We start from the raw sequence: 21,585 nt of genomic DNA, 5'->3' as shown, positions 1-21,585 counted from the left end.
GCGTTAAAGATTTATTCGAAAACTAAAAGAACAATGAAAGAGAGAGAAAGAATATGGGAATACCACAAATATATTTGAGGGGTTTTTTGAGGATCTATTTTTGGTTAGGTCTTAGTTTGCAATGTGAGTATATTCGAATCTTTTTTAAAAGTGTGTCTCTCTCCACACATAATTCAACTAATGGAAAAACCATGCACTCACTCAAGGAGTATGAGTATGTCCAAAACATGGTAAATGTTGCTCTTCTTCTTAAGAAATATGTATGTAGTGGTAGTATTGTGGTATACTTTTAGGAGCTCACATTGTATTGCTTAGTGAGTGCATACTTTTTAAGTAAGTTAAGTTGCAGGTGTTGAGAGAAGCGCATTTTCATAAAGAACGCGCGAGCGATTTTGTCTCACAATACTTTAAATTATCTTAAAATTGGAATCTTAGTCTACCAGTTTTACCCCAAAAACGTTCATTTGCCCTTAGATACGATCAGAAATGTGTTTCATGGAAATAATTTTTTTATACCAAGTATGTTTCGTCGAATTCCAACAATTTAGGGTCGATTTAGACTTTTCCGACTGTCTGCTACACCCAAAAACTCACGAACTGATCAACCTATTTGGCAATATTTTGGCCAAACTTAGGTAAAGTTTGAAGAAGTGCCATATTGGTCCACTTATTCAGGCACCTATCGCACAAAAGTTAACAAAAAACGTTTACGGTGAAATAGTGCCAGAATAAATTTCGACGAGAGTATTCGATTTGTCCAAACTTGCACATAGTAAAAGTTGTTGTTATAACAGCGTTTTTATTTTATGTTTGTAACTTCATTCTTCTGCCTAACCTGGCTGTAGGTCTATCCCCAGTTTTAGGAATATGGCTGTTCAACTGGAGTAAATTTAGTAGGTTTGGCAGGGCAGTTGAAGAGGTGCAGTGTTAAGTGCGCGCATGCGCCGCATGTTGGGCAGATATTTCGCACGGTGTTATCGATCATTGCCCTATATGAATTCAGAAGTCCACACCATCCCGACCGTAGTTGAGTTAAAAACTACTCTGGCTTGTCGTGGAAGCTGACGCTCCTGAACTGCGATAGAGGGGGATGTTCTCCGAAGACCGCATTTAAACGATAGTTGTTTATGTCATCTGCGACTGAATCCGTGTAAATGTTATTTAAACCTGCTTGATAGGCATGTTGATCTAGGGGTTCTCTCTTATAATGTTGGACTTTTTTCCAGTTTGTGACAGGTTTGAACATTTTTTCATCGCGGGGAACCAAACTGGCGCCGCATAGCTTACCACAGGCCAACCTATCGTGTTATATGTGGCCAACAAGGTTTCTGTATCTGCACCCCAAGTGCTGCCGGTTAGGGACTTGAGTACCTTGTTTTTTTACATTTCAGCTTGTCGCGACATGCGCTGACTTAAGGACCTCTCAGCTTGTCGCATAGAGCTGTGGTATGCGGGACGTTTGTGATCGGAATTCTGCTACCATCGATCATGACATATGGTGAACAGATCGGTCGTAGATTTAGTGACAGATATATGAATGTCCCTCTGGTGGAATTGGTATGGACAGTCAAACAGGAGTTCAGCCTTTCACTTCAAGAAAGGTACCTGACGCTAACGTTAGGATCTCAATGCTGTATGCAGGGGGAGGGGGGAATACAGGGGAGGTTAAACAGTTTCGGAGATATCATTCCACCTTGGGAAACTCCCTGTTTCACAATACGGTGTTTGGACTTCTTTTCCCTGAATTCCACGTTCGACTAAATTCCACACATATAATTGATTATCCAATGTTTCAAACTTGGCCGGAGGGTTGTCTGCTCGGTGTCCTCAAGCAGTGTGGTGTGCTTGAGAGCATCAAAGGCTTTTGATAAGTCAAGAGCCACCATCACTGTTCTATCACACAACTTGCTCTGGTTGAGTCCCCGCATTGTATGTGTGGAGATGGCGTGCAGCTCTTTTATCGTGCTGTGGTGCTTACGGAGCCCATGCTGATGATTGGCAAGTGGATAGCTATTTCTGACGCTGGGAAGGACTTAAGACTCAAGGGTCTTTGCTACGGGCTACAAAAGCGAAATCGGTTTGTACGATTCACCTTTGCAGGCTTCGGGAACGATATCGGCGGCTAGCGATTGATTGAGAACTTTAGTGAGATACTCGACTTCCGGCACCTTTTCCAGCATTACCATGGATATTCCATCAGTGCCTAACGTTTTGGATGATTTAGATTTCCTGATGACATTCGCAACTTCACCCATTGTAAATTGTGGTGGTTCATCATAGGTAGGCAGAGATCGAATGCGTAAACTGAAATAACTTGCGTACTTCTACGGATCAGTCAGGGTAACGTCGCCAAACGTGACTGAGGTCCTATCTACCTTCTTTACAGGGTTTGAGAGTGACTTAGCCGTTGCCCTCAATTCACTAATTTCGACTCCAGTGTTGCAACTCTTCAGATGATTTAATCACTGGTTCTGTTTATGCTCACCGACCAACCTGTTAACTTCCAGTGCCAGCAACCTGATTCTGGGTCACTGGGGTCGTAGTATTTTTTTCTGAAGTATATCGGGTTCTAATATGTAGCATTACCACTCCTATGGGAGTGGTAGTTTAAGAAAATGTCTCAGGTCCTTTTGATTATCTTGCAGCATGTGGTCCTCACAGCCCCTATTACGACGGTACAATTTTTCGAGCCCAAGTTCACATTTCGTGAGAAGTATTAGCAGTAAAAAATCGCTGATCAGAACTTGTCGGCACGATAACAATCGTAAAGAATGACGCTTAAAAATAGATCCAGTTCCAAGATGTATAGATAAGTCTACGGTTCCTGAAGTAATGACCCAAGAGCTTTAAAAAGTCTACGGTGAACAACTAAAATTGTTGGTTGGCACGGTAACTATCGAAAGGAATAAAATTAGATCAACCTACAAGATGGAAAATCCCCTCCCCCCGTAAAAGATGAACGCTTTTTCACTTTAATTCATTTAAAAATGTTAATAGCGGGAGTAGTGTCTACTGGGAACAATTAAGCATTTGTATAGCATACTTTCAGGTGTTTACAAATGGTGTATTTTTGGATTGTGTCTACGCTACGCACCACATGTTGGAATACAGAACAACATACTGATGATTTGTGTCGAAGCTAAATCAACCATTGGCAACGCTGTTGTGGAACATTGGCACCACTAACACTTGTTCTGATTCTCATTTCCATTATACTACTACCAATAATAATAAAAATTTTTCCACAAACATCCCAGATGGGACAAGGGAGATTTCTCTCACATCAATGAGTGCACCTCGATTCACATTAGCTCAATGATAACTGTTTATCGCCGAGTCCGAACGGCGTGTCTTAGGACACCACTTGTAAAAAGTTTTACATGGAAATGTCGCCAACATTACTGAGGGGTATTTTGCCAACGGTGAAAATTGTTGATGTGCCTTGCCGGGTAATCGAACCCATGACCTTTAGCGTGCAAGCCGGGTGTGCATACCATTGCACCACGGTGGTACCCATTAATTAGGAATCTGTTTATAGTACATTCAGGTCCACAGGACCTTGTTAATAATCATAGGCTGAGGGTACTCAGCTGTCGACAAAGTCGACGAACACTTTTTTACTTGTTCTCTTACAGTTAAAATTTTTATTAATTTATTTTTTTTTCTTCTCTTTTTTTCTTACAGATGTTCCAAGACAACACTAACAATAGAATTCCGGCCATCATTTCCAAACAACACACATTGAATCATTCATCCAAAACCCATAATAAGCCACAAAAATTGATACCTATGATTTAGGTAATGTAAATCAGAATTAAAAGCTGTTCAACGCTAAAGTGTGCCATACCATCAGCAAATTCTTACCAATTTAAAAAAGAAAAAAAAAACATCCAAGCCCAAGAAATATTGCCACCAACAACGAACAAACGAACGGTCACAACGAATTGTACAAGAGAGACAACCTCTGCAAAGCTACAAAATCCGAGCCTTCCATGAAAACAACTGAGATTAAAGTGCCTTTTTATTTAAACTACATTTATACAACACATACTACAAACGTACACATTACTCGTTTATAAGTAAAAAATAGATTTTCATCGTATTTTAAGAGCTAAATTAAGTTTTATACAATAAGGAGCCGCTAAGTAACAAAAAAACCACAGCAACACATCATACTCATTATCACCACGACAAACGACAACATAATCAACAACATTCCAACAAAATATACATCCACGTGGATTAGATCCTTATATAACCATTAAATTACCAACTGGAAAGTGCAATTTATCATAAATCTTCCACGGAACATCCATCCATAACGAAACTACTTCACCACGATTCCAAGAATCTCTCCATAAATTTTGCTTTAACAATTGCTAACGCTGGCATAAGATGTCCTCATCATCTCCGGTTACAACAAGTGTGATTACCGCCAACGAACTTGCTTTAACGGCCCAAGCCAATATGCATCACCGGGCTGCCCATATGCATGAGGCACCCCTATCACCAGCACGTGCCAATTCAGTATCAGTGGCTGGAGCCACCGGAACCACAACAGGCAATATTGTCACCACAACCAGTATTTCGAATTCTGGCCAAACAGCCAATGGTATACCCATGATTTCTCCCGAGGCCATGCATCACTCATCCCCCGACAGTCCACAGCCAGAATTGGCCACTATGACCAATGTAAATGTCCTGGATTTACACACAGACTCATCAAAGTTATACGACAAGGATGCCGTATTCATTTATGAAAGTCCTAAAGTTGTGATGACTGGTGGGGGTGGAGGACCCCAAGATGATCATGTTATTGATGCCCGCATGGTGGCCCAATTGAATCAGCAACAAGCAGCCGTTCAAACGGCCCATGAAAATCAACCTCTGGCCAAAATTGAATTTGATGAGAATCAAATAATACGAGTTGTAGGGCCAAATGGAGAGCAACAACAAATTATCTCACGGGAAATCATTAACGGTGAACATCACATTCTATCACGCAATGAGGCTGGGGAACACATTCTCACACGCATTGTAAGTGATCCCTCAAAATTGATGCCCAATGATAATGCTGTGGCCGCAGCTATGTTTAATCAGGCACAAAAAATGGCCAATGATCATGCCGTATATCAGACATCACCCTTGGATGCCTCGGTTTTGCAACATTATGACACAGAGGCCGTGGTCAAGACAGAAGTTGATATCTACGATGATCCGAAAAAACAAAATTCTGGACAAATTATTTACACCACCTCTGGTCCGGATCCGGGTAATCCGAAGCATTTATCTCATCTACCGTTGGGTGCAAAGCTAGATCCAGATATGTATCCTTCAGATAAACACATTGATTTAATCTACAACGATGGCAATAAAACGGTGATCTACACAACCACCGATCAAAAGGGTTTGGAAATTTATTCAGGCAGTGATTTAAGTGGCTTGGTTGCGGATGGTCAAGTTGTTGTCCAGGGTGGTCTGCAGTATGCTGGACATGGTGGTCCTGGAGGTCAACCGGTTTATATTGTTGCTGATGGTGCTCTACCGCCGGGTGTTGAAAGTCATATTCAAAGGTAAGTGAGAACAAATATGTTTCCACTAGTTTATTTTTAAATATATAAAAATATAGTTTTTAAAATCCACGTTTTTAATTTTTTTAAATCCACAAAAAAAAGAAAAATAATTTTTAAATCCAAGTTTTGAAAAGACATTTTTTAAATCCACGTTTTGACAAAAATCAAAATCCACGTTTTGAAAAAAAAACTAATAAAATCCACATTTTGAAAAGGATTTTTTTAATCCTCGTTTTGAGAAGAAAAACATATTCACGTTTTGAAAAGAAAAATATTTTTAAAAATTCACGTTATTATATAATTTTTTTAATATTTTAAAAATCCATGTTTTGATTTTTTTTTTTTAAATTAAAAAAAAATAAAATCCAGGTTCTGGAAAAATGTTTTTAAAATTTCACGTTTTGAAAAAAATAATTAAATCCAGGTTATGAAAAATTTGTTTAAAAATACCAGGTTTTGAACAAATAATAATAAAGTCCAGATTCTGAACAAAATGTTTTTAAAAATCCACGTTTTGATTTTTTAAATTCAACGTAAAAAACTAATGTTTTTTTAAATCCACGTTTTGAAAAGAAATATTTTCAAAAATCCACGTTTTGATAAGAAATATTTTCAAAAATTCATCTTTTGTAATTGTTTTAAGCCCACATTTAGAAATATTTTAAAACCCCACATTTGGAAAACAAGTTTTTTCAAGAACTCACGTTTTAAAAATCAATGTTTTGAAGGAAAAAAATTTAAAAATCCACGTCTTGATTTTATTTTAAATTCCACGTTTTGAAACAAATAAAGGTTTTTTTAAATCCAGGTTCTGATTTTTTTTAATCCAAGTTTTGAAAAGAAATATTTTTAAAAATCGAAGTTTTGAAAGAAGGATTTGGAAAAATCCACGTTTTGAAAATAAATATTTTTAAAAATCCACGTTTTGAAAATAAATATTTTTAAAAATCCACGTTTTGAAACGAAATATTTAAAAATCCATGTTTAAAAAAAAAATATTTTTAAAAATCGAAGTTTTGAAAATAAATATTTTAAAAAATCCACGTTTTGAAAAAGAAATATTTTAAAACTCCACGTTTTGATTTTTTATTAAATTCCACGATTTGAAAATAAATATTTTCAAAAATCCATGTTTTGTAAAGAAATATTTTCCAAAATCCACGTTTTGAAAGTATTTTTTTTAAACCCACATTTGGAAAAGAAATTTTTTTCAAGAATTCACGTTTTGAAAAGAAATATTTTTAAGAATCAACGTCTTAAAAAAAATTAAAAATCCACGTTTTGATTTTTTTATTAAATTCCACGTTTTGAAACAAATAAAGTTTTTTTTTAAATCCAGGTTCTGATTTTTTTAAAAACCAAGTTTTGAAAAGAAATATTTTTAAAAATCGAAGTTTTGAAAAGAAATATTTTTAAAAATCGAAGTTTTGAAAATAAATATTTTTAAAATATCTACGTTTTGAAAAGAAATATTTTTTTAAAAATCCACGTTTTGATTTTTTTATAAAATTCCACGTTTTTAAAAACAAAATTTAAATCCATGTTTTAAAAGAAATATTTTTAAAAATCGAAGTTTTGAAAATAAATGCTTTTAAAAAACCTACGTTTTGAAGACATATTTTTTAAGAATCCACGTTTTGATTTTTTTATAAAATTCCACGTTTTTAAAAACAAAATTTAAATCCGTGTTTTAAAAGAAATATTTTTAAAAATTGAAGTTTTGAAAATAAATATTTTAAAAAATCCACGTTTTGAAAAGAAATATTTTAAAAATCCACGTTTTGATTTTTTTTATTAAATTCCAACGTCTTGAAAAAAAAAATTAAAAATCCACGTTTTGATTTTTTATTAAATTCCACGTTTTGAAACAAATAAAGTTTTTTTTTTAAATCCAGATTCTGATTTTTTTAAATCCATGTTTTGAAAAGAAATATTTTTAAAAATCAAAGTTTTGAAAAGAAATATTTTTAAAAAATATACGTTTTGAAAAGAAATATTTTTTTCAAAATACACGTTTTGGTTTTATATAAATTTCCAAGTTTTAAAAAAATATTTTTTTAAATCCAGGTTCTGATTTTTTTTAAATCCAAGTTTTGAAAAGAATTATTTTTAAATATCGAAGTTTTGAAAATAAGGATTTAAAAAAATCAACGTTTTGAAAATAAATATTTTTAAAAATCCATGTTTTAAAACGAAATATTTAACAAATCCTCGTTGTGAAAAGAAATGTTTAAAAATCCATGTTTTAAAACAAATATTTTAAAAATCGAAATTTGGAAAATACATATTTTAAAAAAAATCCACGTTTTGATTTTTATTAAATGCCACGTTCTGAAAAAAATGTTTTTTTTTAACCCAAGTTTTGAAAAGAAATATGTTTCAAAATCCCTGTTTTGATTTTTCTTAAATTCCACGTTTTGAAAAAATAAAATCAAATTTTTTTTAAATCCAGGTTCTGAAAATATGGGTTTGAAAAGAAATATTTCTAAAAATCGAAGTTTTGATCAGAAATATTTTAAAAATACATGTTTTTGAAAAGAAATATATTTAAAACTACACGTTAAAAAAACTTTTTTTAATCCACGTTTTGAAAACAAATTTCAAGCTTTGATGTTTTTAATCCTTGTATTGATTTTTTTTTTGTTTGATCTTAAAAATTAACGTATTGAAAATAATTCTTAAAAATCCAATTTTAGAACACACGGTGCTCTTGAAGCAACTTAAAATGGAAGGTGCTTACACCTGGGAAGTTTTTGTGGATTCTGAAACTACAATGTTCATATATGAGAAAAATCAAAAAAATAAAAAAATCGCCTGAGCGCTTTTTAAACAAATCGCGATTTAAGTTGAAATTTTTAGGGTTTCACGATTTTTTTTGGAAACCGGAAGTCCTATCGAAATGGGACTAAAGACAATGTTGTAGCAGTGAAAATTCTGTACTAGATTGACCTGCATAATATTATCGTAGGTTTTACCGTTTTTGAGATATAGAAGTTCAGATCAATCATTCAAATTTTTTTTCTCAGGTCTTCAGGATTCTGCTTGTAAACCGCAAGTCCTATCGGAATGGGACTAAAGAAAATGTTGTAGCTGTGAAAACTCTCTACGAGATTGGCTTTCGTATATTTTTCCTAGGTTGTACCATTTTTCAGATATATAAGTTTATGTTGGGAAATTGCTGTCATGACACTGTTTTATAAGGAGACAATACAGTCATTGCATTGTCCCAATTTGAGAGAGGAGAGAGAAGGAGAGAATTTTGTAGAGAATTTTCATAGCTACAACATTTTCTTCAGTCCCATTTCGATAGGACTTGCGGTTTCCCAGCAAAATCGTCAAAATCGCGATTTATTTAAAAAGCGCTCCGGCGATTTGTTTGATTTTTCTCATCTATGAACATTGTAATTTCAGAATCCGCAAAAGCTTCCCAGGTGTAAGCAGCTTCCATTCAAAGTTGCTTCAAGAGCACCGTGAACTTAGAGTTATGCCAATCCCTACAGATTCTATTTCATTAAAAACAAAAATATCAGCTGTTTTCTCAAACCAGTGCCTAAAAGTAGACTGTACATTTATATAATTTCTAGTAAAGCCTTGACTTCAACCTTTATATCTCCGCCAAGTGTTCAAGTGTCTCAGAAAAGGGTAGCTATTTCCGATGCCGCATGGTGGAGCAATTCAATTTGATTATACAATGAACCTATTGCAATGTGGGAGAAATGCTAGAATTATTCATTCTTCATCACCTCTTCAACAATTAAACACAATTACAACTTTCCCTGAGAACAAGTTTAAAGTTCATTCGCAATTGCCTGGACTTTATATTGCTGCATTTCATTAAAAAACGGTTAGGGGAAAAATACTTGGGAACGTGAATGATGTACACGTGATGTCAGGAATGTTTTTGCAATTTTTGTTATTGTTGTTGCTTCTTAAGATGTTAAAAATACCTGCCAAATGGAGAAAACAGCAACAACATGCATAACATTTACAACTAACATCCTTTCTAAATGTAAATAAAAATAGGATTCGTTAGCAATGTGCTGTTGTTGTTGTTGTCTGTGTTTTGGGCCAAACAAATGAGACAAAACAAACCAACAGATTCTATTGCTCATTTGCATCTGCCTCTGTTAGCTCTGTTTTTAGTATTCTTCTACTGTCAAAGACAAAAGAAGCGGGAGCAAGGCAAATACCTCTTGCTTGCTTGATTCGGTTTGGTCGGTGTTGTTAAATGATAAATCGCATGCATAGCTGGAAGTCAATCGTATAAAATCTACGCAGCTGCGTCATGCAAACCTTTTTGTTACAGCAAAAGTCCAAACGAAGTCAGACAATTGAAGCTTAGCATATTATTGTACTTAGAATACGAAGGCTAGTCGTTGGCAGCAACAACAATAGCCACAACACGGAAAGTTGTTGGTGTTTCAGAATCAAAAGCCATGCAACAGCACATTGCTCATGCAATCCATCTATTGGTTGGTATGGCCAGATCCCTCTTTTGGCCATCATCAACAAGATCTTCGTCATCATTGAAAACAGCAGCAGCTTTGGCAACAGCACCAACAATAACAACAACATCAACATCCTATACATCTCAACTAACATACATTACGGAAATGCAATTTTGTCATTATTTATGGATGTATAAATCGGCTAAGTTGCATGGCTGGCAGTTTGAAACTTATATAGTTGGTTGGTGGTTTGGTCAAACGCTTTCAAACTATGCCCAGGGGAGAAGGAAGGGAGACAGTTTGGTGCTTCATTCGAAACATAGTTCATCCAAGAGGTGTTGGTCGAACCACTCATACCTTCATTCTTTCATTCGATGGCTTTGTTATGTGTGTGTGTGTGTGGTTGTTGGATGGTCTTTGCTAACGGTTAAACTTTTTAGATTAATTTCTATTCAAATTTTTATTACCAACATTATGTGTTCAGCAAGGAAGGATGTTGCCAGACCGACCATAACAGTAATTTCAGAATGCCAAGGAAGCCAACATTTTGAGGTAGTGAATAAAATATACAGTAAAGAAAACGGATCCGGGCGCGCCTACTTAAAAATTCGTAGCACATCAAATGTTTTTATTTTTGTGTTGTTTTCAACGGAGAAACCCGACGACATACTATAAAAATGAAGAAGAAGCAGCATACTATAGTTTGTCGATCTTTTTTAGCCACAATATGTTGCAAGCAAACATTTCATTTAGCAGCAGCAACAGTTGGGAATACAACGAAACTACTCCACGACCATGATGAGGACAACCAAGTTGAAACAGACGACAACAAACGGTACAAATGTCCAATGGCTGCTGTCGTGGTTTTCACGACGATGATGATGATGATGGTTGCAACATACGGAGACGGAGACATGTAAAAAGCTAATTAACAGCATCATCAAACTAACGAGATGTAAAGCAACAACAGCAAGAAATCAAATATAACTGACGAATGCATTTAACCGCTAAACTGACACATACACTGACAAAATAGACGAACAGCTGGCTGGTCCGCCGGCCTAACTAAACAACAGCAACCATTCCAACCATGCAAGCCAATCATCAGGTCAATCCATGTGGGGTGCTCCCAATGAAATAACGAAATTTATTTTGTATCATTTCTCTGTATCTCTTTCTCTATCATTCTCCGAACACAGGAGTTGGAAGATACATGAATTGTGTCTCCGCAGACAATTGCACAACAAAATGAAATAATTTATTACACACAAAAACAATTAAGGTAAAAAGTCCGGTTTGATGATTTGGTGTATTTCGTAGAAAGTATTTGAAGGCAACCGGAGTAGAAAGAGGTAACCTTGTATATGAGAATGCGACTACTCCGAAACGTGGGCCCTTGTCCACAAATTTTTGAAACAAATGTCCCCTTTCTTGCAGAAATGGTCTTTCGAAGCATCCTTTCTTGCAAAAATGGCCTATCGAAGTGGCCATTCTTGCAGAAAGGGTCTATCGAGGCACCCTTTTTTCAGAAAGGATGTATAGAGGCAGCCTATCTTTCAGAAAGAGTCTGAAACAGCCTTTGTTTCAGAAAGAAGCAGCCTTTCTTTCAAAAAGGGTCTGTAGAAGCAGCCTTTCTTTCAGAAAGTATCTATAGAAACAGCCTTTCTTTAAAAAGGGTCGGTAGAAGCAACCTTTCCTTCAGAAAGGGTATATAAAATTAGCAGAAAATGTCTATCGAAGCAAAAAGGGTCTATCGAAGCACCCTTATTCAGAAACGGTCTATCGAAGCAGCCTTTCTTTAAGAAAGGGTCTAAAGAAGCAGCCTTTCTTTCAGAAACGGTCTGAAGGTTCTATAGAAGCAGCCCTTCCAGCAAAAAAGGTCTTTCGAAGCACCCATTCTTGCAGAAAGGGCCTATCGAAGCACCCCTTCAAGCAGACAGGGCCTATCGAAGCACCCATTCTTGCAGAAAGGGCCTATCGAAGCACCCATTCTTGCAGAAAGGGCCTATCGAAGCACCCATTCTTGCAGAAAGGGCCTATCGAAGCACCCATTCTTGCAGAAAGGGCCTATCGAAGCACCCATTCTTGCAGAAAGGGCCTATCGAAGCACCCATTCTTGCAGAAAGGGCCTATCGAAGCACCCATTCTTGCAGAAAGGGCCTATCGAAGCACCCATTCTTGCAGAAAGGGCCTATCGAAGCACCCATTCTTGCAGAAAGGGCCTATCGAAGCACCCATTCTTGCAGAAAGGGCCTATCGAAGCACCCATTCTTGCAGAAAGGGCCTATCGAAGCACCCATTCTTGCAGAAAGGGTCTATAGAAGCACACTTTCATTCAGAAAGGGTCTATAGAAGCACCCTTTCATTCAGAAAGGGTCTATAGAAGCACCCTTTCATTCAGAAAGGGTCTATAGAAGCACCCTTTCATTCAGAAAGGGTCTATAGAAGCACCCTTTCATTCAGAAAGGGTCTATAGAAGCACCCTTTCATTCAGAAAGGGTCTATAGAAGCACCCTTTCATTCAGAAAGGGTCTATAGAAGCACCCTTTCATTCAGAAAGGGTCTATAGAAGCACCCTTTCATTCAGAAAGGGTCTATAGAAGCACCCTTTCATTCAGAAAGGGTCTATAGAAGCACCCTTTCATTCAGAAAGGGTCTATAGAAGCACCCTTTCATTCAGAAAGGGTCTATAGAAGCACCCTTTCATTCAGAAAGGGTCTATAGAAGCACCCTTTCATTCAGAAAGGGTCTATAGAAGCACCCTTTCATTCAGAAAGGGTCTATAGAAGCACCCTTTCATTCAGAAAGGGTCTATAGAAGCACCCTTTCATTCAGAAAGGGTCTATAGAAGCACCCTTTCATTCAGAAAGGGTCTATAGAAGCACCCTTTCATTCAGAAAGGGTCTATAGAAGCACCCTTTCATTCAGAAAGGGTCTATAGAAGCACCCTTTCATTCAGAAAGGGTCTATAGAAGCACCCTTTCATTCAGAAAGGGTCTATAGAAGCACCCTTTCATTCAGAAAGGGTCTATAGAAGCACCCTTTCATTCAGAAAGGGTCTATAGAAGCACCCTTTCATTCAGAAAGGGTCTATAGAAGCACCCTTTCATTCACAAAGGGTCTATAGAAGCACCCTTTCATTCAGAAAGGGTCTATAGAAGCACCCTTTCATTCAGAAAGGGTCTATAGAAGCACCCTTTCATTCAGAAAGGGTCTATAGAAGCACCCTTTCATTCAGAAAGGGTCTATAGAAGCACCCTTTCATTCAGAAAGGGTCTATAGAAGCACCCTTTCATTCAGAAAGGGTCTATAGAAGCACCCTTTCATTCAGAAAGGGTCTATAGAAGCACCCTTTCATTCAGAAAGGGTCTATAGAAGCACCCTTTCATTCAGAAAGGGTCTATAGAAGCACCCTTTCATTCAGAAAGGGTCTATAGAAGCACCCTTTCATTCAGAAAGGGTCTATAGAAGCACCCTTTCATTCAGAAAGGGTCTATAGAAGCACCCTTTCATTCAGAAAGGGTCTATAGAAGCACCCTTTCATTCAGAAAGGGTCTATAGAAGCACCCTTTCATTCAGAAAGGGTCTATAGAAGCACCCTTTCATTCAGAAAGGGTCTATAGAAGCACCCCTTCATTCAGAAAGGGTCTATAGAAGCACCCCTTCATTCAGAAAGGATCTATAGAAGCACCCTTTCTTTCAGAAATGGTGTATAGAAGCACCCTTTCATTCAGAAATGGTCTATAGAAGCACCCTTTCTTTCAGAAATGGTGTATAGAAGCACCCTTTCATTCAGAAATGGTCTATAGAAGCACCCTTTCATTCAGAAAGGATCTATAGAAGCACCCTTTCATTCAGAAATGGTGTATAGAAGCACCCTTTCTTTCAGAAATGGTGTATAGAAGCACCCTTTCATTCAGAAATGGTCTATAGAAGCACCCTTTCATTCAGAAAGGGTCTATAGAAGCACCCTTTCATTCTGAAAGGGTCTATAGAAGCACCCTTTCATTCTGAAAGGGTCTATAGAAGCACCCTTTCATTCAGAAAGGGTCTACAGAAACACCCTTTCATTCAGAAAGGGTCTATAGAAGCACCCTTCATTCAGAAAGGGTCTATAGAAGCACCCTTTTATTCAGAAAGGGTCTATGGAAGCACCTTTTCATTCAGAAAGGGTCTATAGAAGCACCCTTTCATTCAGAAAGGGTCTATAGAAGCACCCTTTCATTCAGAAAGGGTCTATAGAAGCACCCTTTCATTCAGAAAGGGTCTATAGAAGCACCCTTTCATTCAGAAAGGGTCTATAGAAGCACCCTTTCATTCAGAAAGGGTCTATAGAAGCACCCTTTCATTCAGAAAGGGCCTATAGAAGCACCCTTTCATTCAGAAAGGGTCTATAGAAGCACCCTTTCATTCAGAAAGGGTCTATAGAAGCACCCTTTCATTCAGAAAGGGTCTATAGAAGCACCCTTTCATTCAGAAAGGGTCTATAGAAGCACCCTTTCATTCAGAAAGGGTCTATAGAAGCACCCTTTCATTCAGAAAGGGTCTATGGAAGCACCTTTTCATTCAGAAAGGGTCTACAGAAACACCCTTTCATTCAGAAAGTGTCTATAGAAGCACCCTTCATTCAGAAAGGGTCTATAGAAGCACCCTTCATTCAGAAAGGGTCTATAGAAGCACCCTTTTATTCAGAAAGGGTCTATGGAAGCACCTTTTCATTCAGAAAGGGTCTATAGAAGCACCCTTTCATTCAGAAAGGGTCTATAGAAGCACCCTTTCATTCAGAAAGGGTCTATAGAAGCACCCTTTCATTCAGAAAGGGTCTATAGAAGCACCCTTTCATTCAGAAAGGGTCTATAGAAGCACCCTTTCATTCAGAAAGGGTCTATAGAAGCACCCTTTCATTCAGAAAGGGTCTATAGAAGCACCCTTTCATTCAGAAAGGCCCTATAGAAGCACCCTTTCATTCAGAAAGGGTCTATAGAAGCACCCTTTCATTCAGAAAGGGTCTATAGAAGCACCCTTTCATTCAGAAAGGGTCTATAGAAGCACCCTTTCATTCAGAAAGGGTCTATAGAAGCACCCTTTCATTCAGAAAGGGTCTATAGAAGCACCCTTTCATTCAGAAAGGGTCTATAGAAGCACCCTTTCATTCAGAAAGGGTCTATAGAAGCACCCTTCATTCAGAAAGGGTCTATAGAAGCACCCTTTTATTCAGAAAGGGTCTATGGAAGCACCTTTTCATTCAGAAAGGGTCTATAGAAGCACCCTTTCATTCAGAAAGGGTCTATAGAAGCACCCTTTCATTCAGAAAGGGTCTATAGAAGCACCCTTTCATTCAGAAAGGGTCTATAGAAGCACCCTTTCATTCAGAAAGGGTCTATAGAAGCACCCTTTCATTCAGAAAGGGTCTATAGAAGCACCCTTTCATTCAGAAAGGGTCTATAGAAGCACCCTTTCATTCAGAAAGGGCCTATAGAAGCACCCTTTCATTCAGAAAGGGCCTATAGAAGCACCCTTTCATTCAGAAAGGGTCTATAGAAGCACCCTTTCATTCAGAAAGGGTCTATAGAAGCACCCTTTCATTCAGAAAGGGTCTATAGAAGCACCCTTTCATTCAGAAAGGGTCTATAGAAGCACCCTTTCATTCAGAAAGGGTCTATAGAAGCACCCTTTCATTCAGAAAGGGTCTATAGAAGCACCCTTTCATTCAGAAAGGGTCTATAGAAGCACCCTTTCATTCAGAAAGGGTCTATAGAAGCACCCTTTCATTCAGAAAGGGTCTATAGAAGCACCCTTTCATTCAGAAAGGGTCTATAGAAGCACCCTTTCATTCAGAAAGGGTCTATAGAAGCACCCTTTCATTCAGAAAGGGTCTATAGAAGCACCCTTTCATTCAGAAAGGGTCTATAGAAGCACCCTTTCATTCAGAAAGGGTCTATAGAAGCACCCTTTCATTCAGAAAGGGTCTATAGAAGCACCCTTTCATTCAGAAAGGGTCTATAGAAGCACCCTTTCATTCAGAAAGGGTCTATAGAAGCACCCTTTCATTCAGAAAGGGTCTATAGAAGCACCCTTTCATTCAGAAAGGGTCTATAGAAGCACCCTTTCATTCAGAAAGGGTCTATAGAAGCACCCTTTCATTCAGAAAGGGTCTATAGAAGCACCCTTTCATTCAGAAAGGGTCTATAGAAGCACCCTTTCATTCAGAAAGGGTCTGTAGAAGCACCCTTTCATTCAGAAAGGGTCTATAGAAGCACCCTTTCATTCAGAAAGGGTCTATAGAAGCACCCTTTCATTCAGAAAGGGTCTATAGAAGCACCCTTTCATTCAGAAAGGGTCTATAGAAGCACCCTTTCATTCAGAATGGGTCTATAGAAGCACCTTTTCATTCAGAAAGAATCTATAGAAGCACCCCTTCATTCAGAAAGGGTCTATAGAAGCACCCCTTCATTCAGAAAGGATCTATAGAAGCACCCTTTCATTCAGAAATGGTGTATAGAAGCACCCTTTCTTTCAGAAATGGTGTATAGAAGCACCCTTTCATTCAGAAAGGGTCTATAGAAGCACCCTTTCATTCAGAAAGGGTCTATAGAAGCACCCTTTCATTCAGAAAGGGTCTATAGAAGCACCCTTTCATTCAGAAAGGGTCTATAGAAGCACCCTTTCATTCAGAAAGGGTCTATAGAAGCACCCTTTCATTCAGAAAGGGTCTATAGAAGCACCCTTTCATTCAGAAAGGGTCTATAGAAGCACCCTTTCATTCAGAAAGGGTCTATAGAAGCACCCTTTCATTCAGAAAGGGTCTATAGAAGTACCCCTCTTCCAGAAATGGTCTATAGAAGCACCCTCTCTTTCAGAAAGGGTCTATTGAAGCACCCTTTCTTTTAGAAAGGGTCCATAGAGGCAACATTTCTATGCATTATCCCAAAATTCGTAAATTATTATAATTTAGCCATCGTCAGTCATTTTGAAATGGGACGAAGTCGTTCTCTAAGAGAACGGAATTCTGGTTCTAATTGTAGATATGTATAAACTAAGCCTCTCTTTATTATGTTATAGCTCTCGTTTTTATTATTTTAAATTGCGATATAATGTCAGCTGTTTTCTTAAAGTAATGCCTAAAAGTAGGCTGTAAATATATTTAATTTCTCGTAAAGCCCATTAAATCTACGCCTCGTGTTTGTGTCTATGAAGATTTAGTTAACTATTTTGTGGAACCATTTAATCTGTTCTTACAACGAACCTTCATGGCGAAAAAGGAGGTTGCATTTTTCTCGACTTTTGGAGCTATGACCGTTTTTTGAGGTGGTTTGGGTCGTTATAAATTGTTATTGAATCTTCAGAATTAAACTTATTTATGTCAAGTTAATTTTAATTATATACATTTTTTTATTTATCTTAATTAATATTTTTTTCTTAAACACTTGTATTTTATTTAATTTGTTTGCTTCTATTATACATATCTTTATTCCGTTTCTTTGCATTGTATATTTTTATCAATTTATAAAAACCATTTTACGCTTAACAATACGCCATTGAATGTTAATGATTAAAATCTCCCTGATAAGCTGCACTGCGGCACAAATATCCATTGTAACCAATAAAATAATATAGTCAATGCTGCTGCACTCCTTATATCAAATTCTGCATTCCAAATAAAGTTCGATATTGATTCTATCCACCACACACCTACTAACTCTTTAGCCTAGCTGGCTGTTGCCACAAAGCGTTTTATAGTTGAGACGCAAAACATAAACGAACGAAACTCCTCAACATTGTTTTTGTAATAATTTGAAAATTCTGAAATACAACTTCGTTGGCTGCCGTTGTTACAGTTTAAGCTGTTGCCTGCCACTATTGAATTGATATAAATCATTTTGCTACATTACCAAGATGGCCTCCCCCCGCCCGCCGTCGCCACTGTTTCTTTTTTCGATAATCCAAGTGATGCTGAGGTAAATGCCTGCCTGTGCCTGTCTGTCTATTGGTGTGTCAGAATGGCAGTGAAACTGGGCTTGTAAGTCTGATTTACGACTGTGTGAATTGTGAAATCGTAACAATGAAACAATTTGTGTAAAATGAGCAGAACATTCAGGTGGTGGTTCTCAATATTATAAGATTTGAGTTATTTTTTTCGAATTTGTTGTATAACTAACTGACCATTGGCCACCAAACACACCGATGACTGTGTGGTGCTACTAGGTCGCACAGTAGTGCAGCGAAGTATTTTTTGTGGAATTGTGTCAAAGCTAAGGGAAAATCTTTGGGCGACAAAAATGCTATGTCAATAACGGAGGAGTAATTCTATAAGACTATAATTTTTTTGGGGTCGGAATATATTTTTTTACCCTGAAAACTGTTTAAACGGAGCTTTTGCATTAAAAACATTTTTAAATGTTTTCCCATGAAATACCTGGAGGTCTTCCAATAGAAAATCTGAAGGTCTTCTCTTGAAAGCTCTTGAGGACTTTTCATGAAAGCCCAGGAGGTCTTTTCGTAGAAGATCGGGAGGTGTTCTCATTCAGAGAGGTCTTCTCATAGAAGAGTAGAAGTTATTTTCATAAAATATCTGTAGGTCTTCTCCTTGAAGATCTGGAGCTCTTCTCGTAGAAGACCAGGAAATCTTTTTATAGAAGACCGTGAGATCTTCTCGTAAAAGATCAAGGGTCTTCTCATAGTAAACCTATAGGTCTTCTTATAGACCTGGAGGTCTTCTTATAGAAGACCTGGAGGTCTTCTTATAGAAGACCTGGAGGTCTTCTTATAGAAGACCTGGAGGTCTTCTTATAGAAAACCTGTAAGTCTTCTTATAGAAAACCTTGGCCTGGAGATCTTCTTACAGAAGACTTGGTGGTCGTCTCATAGAAGAGCTGGAGGTCATCTTAAAGAAACCCTATAGGTCATCTTATAGTCCTGGGGGTCTTTCTATATAAGACCTGGAAGTCTTCTTATAGAAGACCTGGAGGACTTCTTATAGAAGACGTGGAGGTCTTCTTATAGAAGACCTGGAGGTCTTCTTATGGAAGACCTGGAGGTCTTTTTATGGGAGACCTGGAGGACTTCTTATGGAAGACCTGGAGGTCTTCTTATAGAAGACCTAGAGGTCTTCTTATAGAAGACCTAGAGGTCTTCTTATGGAAGACCTAGAGGTCTTCTTATGGAAGACCTGGACGTCTTCTTATAGAAAACCTGGAGGTCGCCTCATATAAGACCTGGAGGTCGTCTCATTGAAGACCTGAAGGTCGTCTTATAGAAAACCTATAGGTCGTCTTATAGCAAACCTATAGGTCATCTTATAGACCTGGAGGTCTTCTCGTTAAAGACCTGGAGGTTTTCTTATAGAAGACCTGGAGGTATTCTTATAGAAGACCTTGGAGGTCTTCTTATAGAAGACCTGGAGGTCTTCTTATAGAAGACCTGTAAGTCTTATAGAAAACATTGGCCTGGAGATCTTCTTACAGAAGACCTGGTGGTCGTTTCATAGAAGAGCTGGAGATCATCTTATAGTCCAGGAAGTCTTCTTATAGAAGACCTGGAGGTCTTCTTATAGAAGACCTGGAGGTCTTCTTATAGAAGACCTGGAGGTCTTCTTTTAGAAAGTCTTCTATACGAGGACCTAGACGTCTTCTTTTACAAAACCTGGATGTCATCTCATAGAAGACCTGGAAGTTTTCTTATAGTGGACCTGAAGGACTTCTTATAGAAGACCTGGAGGTGTTATTATAGAAGACCTGGAGGTGTTATTATAGAAGACCTGTAGGCCTTCCTATAGAGCACCTTGAAGTCTTCTTATAGAAGACCTTAGCCTTGAGGTCTTCTTATAGAAAGTCTTCTATACGAAGATCTGGACGTCTTCTTTTACAAAACCTGGAGGTCGTCTCATAGAAGACCTGAAGGTCGCTCATAGAAGACCTAGTGGTCTTCTTATAGACGACCTGGAGGTCGTCTTGTAGGCCTCGAGGTCTTCTTATAGAAGACCTGGAGGTCTACTTATTAACCTGGAAATCTTCTTATAGAGGAACTATAGGTCTTCTTATAGAAGACCTTGGCCTGGAGATCTTCTTATAGAAGACTTCTGGTCTTCTTATAGAAGACTTCTGGTCTTCTTATAGAAGACTTCTGGTCTTCTTATGGAAGAACTGGCGGTCGTATTATAGAAGACCTGGTGGTCTTCTTACAGAAGACCTGGAGGTCTTCCTTTAGAAGACCTGGAAGTCTTCTTATAGAAGACCTTGGCCTTGAGGTCTTCTTATAGAAAGTCTTCTATACGAAGACCTGGACGTATTCTTATAGAAAACCTGGAGGTCGTCTCATAGAAGACTTGGAGGGCTCCTTATAGACCTGGAGAGCTTCTCGTAGAAGACCTGGAAGTCTTCTTTTAGATGATCTGATGGTCGTCTTATAAAAGACCTGGTGGTCTTCTTATAGACGACCTGTAGTGCGATTCTCTAACTAATTTTTTGAGTTACCGACAAAAATCGGTAACATTAAAACGCAAAATTATGAATGAAAATTTCAAATAAAAGTTGACAACCCTGTTGATATCGGTAGAACTTTTCGACTACTTTTTATTGGTCGCTAACTTACCGAATATACCGAATACCGAATAATATCGTTAATTACCGAAATTGTAAGCATTTTAATTTTACCGACATTTGTCGGTAACTCAAAAAATGATTTAGAGAATCGCACGACTGGAGGTCTTCTTATAAAAGGCGTGGAAGTCTTGTTATAGAAGACCTGGAGGTCTTCTTATAGAAAACCTAGAGGTCTTCTTATAGAGGACCTGGAGGTCTTCTTACAGAAAACCTGGAGGTCTTCTTATATACGACCTGGGGGTCTGCTTATAAAAGGCCTGGAGGTCTACTTATTAAAGAAGACCTGGATGTCTTCTTATAGGGGACCTGGAAGTGTACTTGTTAAAGGACACCTGGAGGTCTTCTTATAGAATACTTTATTGTAGACCTGAATGTCTTCTTCTCGGTACATTTTTTTTTATGTAACAAGCCAATCGGTTTTGTACCACCGTCTCCTCCTATTTTTGTGTTTTTTTTTTTGAACAGCCATTTTATCTGTGGTTTTGAAACAAAAAGATTTATAATTGTAAAACAAAAAATCTCACACAGGTGGCAGACAGCTAGGAGGCACCCTTTTTGCAAATATTAGCTGAGCTTTTTTGTTTTTGCCCTCGGTACGTTGTTTGTTGGCCGCCAACTGTCGCCCCCTCCATTTACAGCAGCTATCAAAATCATATTTTATTCGTTTCTGTTTTACGTTTGTAATAACAATATTTTCCATGTTTTTGTTTGTTGTAAATCGTGGTGTGGTGGTGTCTTTCGGTTATTGCTGTTGTTGTTGCAGTGATGGTTGTTGTAGCACACCAAACAGTTTTGCACCAATTTTGCGTCATAAATAATAATTAAGAGTCTATTATACGGTATATGCGTTCACGTCGTTTGCTCCCTCCCCCCCTTTCCCACTCATTGTAAGCGCCGTCGACACCACCTCTGACGCTGTCATTTAGTTTATGAGCCATATTTGAAAACATACCACAACTTGGC

At 37.7% G+C, this 21,585-nt stretch overlaps 1 protein-coding gene across 7 annotated transcripts in view; it reads left to right on the top strand.

Moving 5' to 3' along the window:
* The window catches only part of grh (grainy head), a 423,741-nt gene that overhangs the window by 83,713 nt on the left and 318,443 nt on the right, over positions 1-21,585 (top strand). For all 7 annotated transcript variants that reach the window (XM_073956301.1, XM_073956299.1, XM_073956297.1 and 4 more), the window contains one exon: positions 3,685-5,573. In XM_073956301.1, the coding sequence (XP_073812402.1) occupies positions 4,396-5,573 (1,178 nt within the window). In that variant the 5' untranslated portion in view covers positions 3,685-4,395. The remainder of the gene's footprint in view (positions 1-3,684; positions 5,574-21,585) is intronic.

The sequence above is a fragment of the Musca autumnalis genome, unplaced genomic scaffold (genome assembly GCF_047663935.1).
Source record: "Musca autumnalis isolate F117 unplaced genomic scaffold, ASM4766393v1 scaffold_5, whole genome shotgun sequence".
Taxonomy (NCBI): Eukaryota; Metazoa; Arthropoda; class Insecta; order Diptera; family Muscidae; genus Musca; species Musca autumnalis.
Note: the sequence above shows the minus strand (reverse complement) of the source record. Positions and strands in the feature narration are given on the sequence as shown.